The following is a 2,854-nucleotide window of genomic DNA, read 5'->3' on the forward strand; positions in this document are numbered from 1 at the left end:
GGGGAGCTATGATCAGCCAATCAGCGGGCTGGATTAGCGAAACGTAGTCTGCACTCTCGGGACCCGGCAGTCAAGCTCACCCAGAACGCGCTAACTGTCCGTGCGTGTGTCGCTAGAGGGAGAAGGGGTATCGTCGCGTCTTGGTTCTTACCGGGACTGCGGACCGACCGCTGCAGACCTCTGGTTTGTGGCGCGTCATACCGCTCACCCTCCACACACCCTCACTAACCCCCCCTCCCCCTCCCCCTCTCGCCTGGCCTCGTCGCATCAGCTCTCTTTCGCTGAGAGGAAAACTGTGCTTCAGCCCGGCGTGCATACTACGGTAGACTCACTTTGAGGTGTGCGGCACGTATGTGCGTGTGGCGGGGAGAGGTGGGTTGAAGGCAAACTGCAAGCTACGCACTCTGTTAAAAGAAAACACAACACAGAGTGAGGAGAGGAAAGGGAATGGGGTGGATATGGGCGACGTTTGCTCAATTAATTACCATTCATTAATTGTAACATCAGGGTGATTTACTGGAGTGCGACTGTCCCCACCCTTTTCATCGTCTTTTCTCAGGTCCCGATATAGAAACCTAACGAAAATATTAGAAAAAATGTGCAAGCTAGAGTAATAAAACTGTCAGAACTGCCTCGCACTTTTGGAACGTTAAATGCGTCAGCGTCATTGTTTTTTTCATCACCGACTGGCACACCTGCTCAGCAGCAAATAGGCAGGCTACACGGCCACAGACGGCCCCGGCCAGGACGCCACCGCAACGACAACGCCGCGCCTGCCTAGGAGCAAAAATACCAAGCCAGAGGCCGAATGTCTGCGGATCACAGAGCGACAGCGGCAGAGGTGGAGGAAGGGGGAAAAGGGGCAAGGTGAAGAAGGCACGGAGCGAAGAGGCTGGGTGCAACGTGTCAGCCGCACCCGGGGAAACACTCTCGGCAGCTCGTGTGGTCGGCGCTGCTTCCTTCCCTCACCCCTCTCCAACCTCCATTCCTCCCACCCTCCCACCTTCCCTCCTTCGCTTTGTTTCTTTTTCCTCCTCTCTCTGGGCGCTGCTGTCACCGGGTTTCTCGCTTTCAAAGTCGTGCGCTGCACCCCTCTGAAACCCTCCACCCGGTCGTTCCTCTCTTCTTTTCCCCCCTCGCTCCCCTCACTCTCTCTTTTTCTCCGTCTCTCTTTCTCTCTCCCCCTAAGGCAAGTGGCTAAGTGGCCACCTTTAAGGAGCGCGGGGGATGCTGGTGTCATTGGAGCAGGGCGCTGTGTGGAGTGCAGAGGAATCCCAGGCCTCAGGAGACACACACACTGTGAGAGCAGAGGGGAGCGAGAGGACAGGGGAGAAAAAGAGAGAGAGAGAGAGAGAGAGAGAGAGAGAGAGAGAGGGAGGGAAAGAGAGAGAGAGAGAAAATGGGGAATTCTAGAAGCAGAATGATCCAATTGGATTCGAGGGAAAGAGGGCTACACAAGGAAAGCAGGCTACGCAGAGAGGTTAGTGTGATTGCGATTTGGTCACCGAGCTGCCCCTGGCCCACTTTTCTGTGTGCTCCTTCTTTTCCCTTTTTGGAAATAGCCAATTTCAAGTCTTGCGGAAAATCATAACGGCTTGATTTCTATAACGATTACGACTGTTTCTTATGGCATTAAACCACTCAACAAACCAACCTTCATTACTGAATTTCCGCAAACTGTGGTGGGCTAATTCCACGAGGCCAATTTGGTATTTGTGTTGCAAACCGTTCGCAGTTTGAAAAAAATAATATTTTTCTTCAAATATGGAGCCGTCAGCGAGTTGCAAGCATACCCACATCACCCGCTCTGTTGTGACACCGGCGGCCAAGGGCCGACCACAAGTAGTCGCCTGGACCGGGCGACGGCGGGTGTTCTCGTCCGCAGCCCATCGGGGCTGACAGGTCGCGGCTCCTTCCGGACCCCACTCCACCTGTCGCCAGGATATTGTAACGTACGGACCGCACCACGGCGTCAGCCGGGTGCCCCACCACGCCTAGGCCCTTCGAGGCCGTCATCAAGGAGCGCTGTTGGGCCATCGTGACAGAGAGAGAGAGAGAGAGAGAGAGAGAGAGAGAGAGAGAGAGAGAGAAAGAGAGAGAGAAGAGAGAGAGAGAGAGAGAGAAAAGAGAGAGATAGGAGAGAGGGAGAGAAGAGGAGGAGGGGGAGGCGGCAAAGAGGGACAGGGGCTCGTCCAGGAGATCACCGTCTTGCCCGGAAAGATGGAAACGGAGATCATAATTTTTATTTCAAATATCCAAGTAAACGACCGAAAACAAACTGAGAATTTTTTTTTGACATATAAGTCTTATTCGCGCGGAATTTTCTTACAGGCGCACTGTTTCCGTCTTGAAGTTCTCATGGTGAGTAAGCGCCTTGTGGATAGGCTATGTTTGGGCAACGTAGGACACGGCTGTTTGCGTGGTTGCCTATCTCTCGATTGACAGGGGCTGTGGCTCGGAGCAGGGCGCGGCGCGGGCGGATGGCCAGGTCAGGGTTGGTGGTTCATGGTTGGTTAAGGTCCCTTACGTATGAGAAGGGTAACCTTTTTCTCTGCCCCTCCCCCCCAACCTCGCCATCCTTCTCTCTCCCTCTTCTCTCCCCTGCACAACTGCTGCGCGGTCAGACCCGCACGGCCCATGCGTGCCTCGTGAGGCGTGAGGGCCGCTCAGCCACGAGGCTCAGCCGCTCACGCCGCGCCCTAACAGATGGGCCCCGCCCCGATGGCATGCACATTGCAGCGACGGGACGGCGGGTGGCCGGCGCCAGCGCCGCTATGGATGCGACGCCCGTGTACGCAATGCCAATGCAGCAAGAGAGAGAGAGAGAGAGAGAGAGAGAGAGAGAGAGAGAGAG

At 55.4% G+C, this 2,854-nt stretch overlaps 1 protein-coding gene across 1 annotated transcript in view; it reads right to left on the reverse strand.

Annotated features, from left to right (window-relative positions):
* Positions 1-668, reverse strand: part of LOC113204395 (gustatory and odorant receptor 24-like) — a 4,495-nt gene extending 3,827 nt beyond the window's left edge. Inside the window, exons 1-2 of the mRNA XM_052269367.1 lie at positions 640-668; positions 486-575 (exon numbers count right to left, since the gene is read on the reverse strand). Of these exons, the coding sequence (XP_052125327.1) occupies positions 486-575; positions 640-668 (119 nt within the window). The remainder of the gene's footprint in view (positions 1-485; positions 576-639) is intronic.
* Between the last annotated feature and the right edge of the window lie 2,186 nt (positions 669-2,854).

Source organism: Frankliniella occidentalis, unplaced genomic scaffold (assembly GCF_000697945.3).
Source record: "Frankliniella occidentalis isolate FOCC.00 unplaced genomic scaffold, Focc_3.1 Scaffold90, whole genome shotgun sequence".
In the NCBI taxonomy this organism is placed as follows: domain Eukaryota; kingdom Metazoa; phylum Arthropoda; class Insecta; order Thysanoptera; family Thripidae; genus Frankliniella; species Frankliniella occidentalis.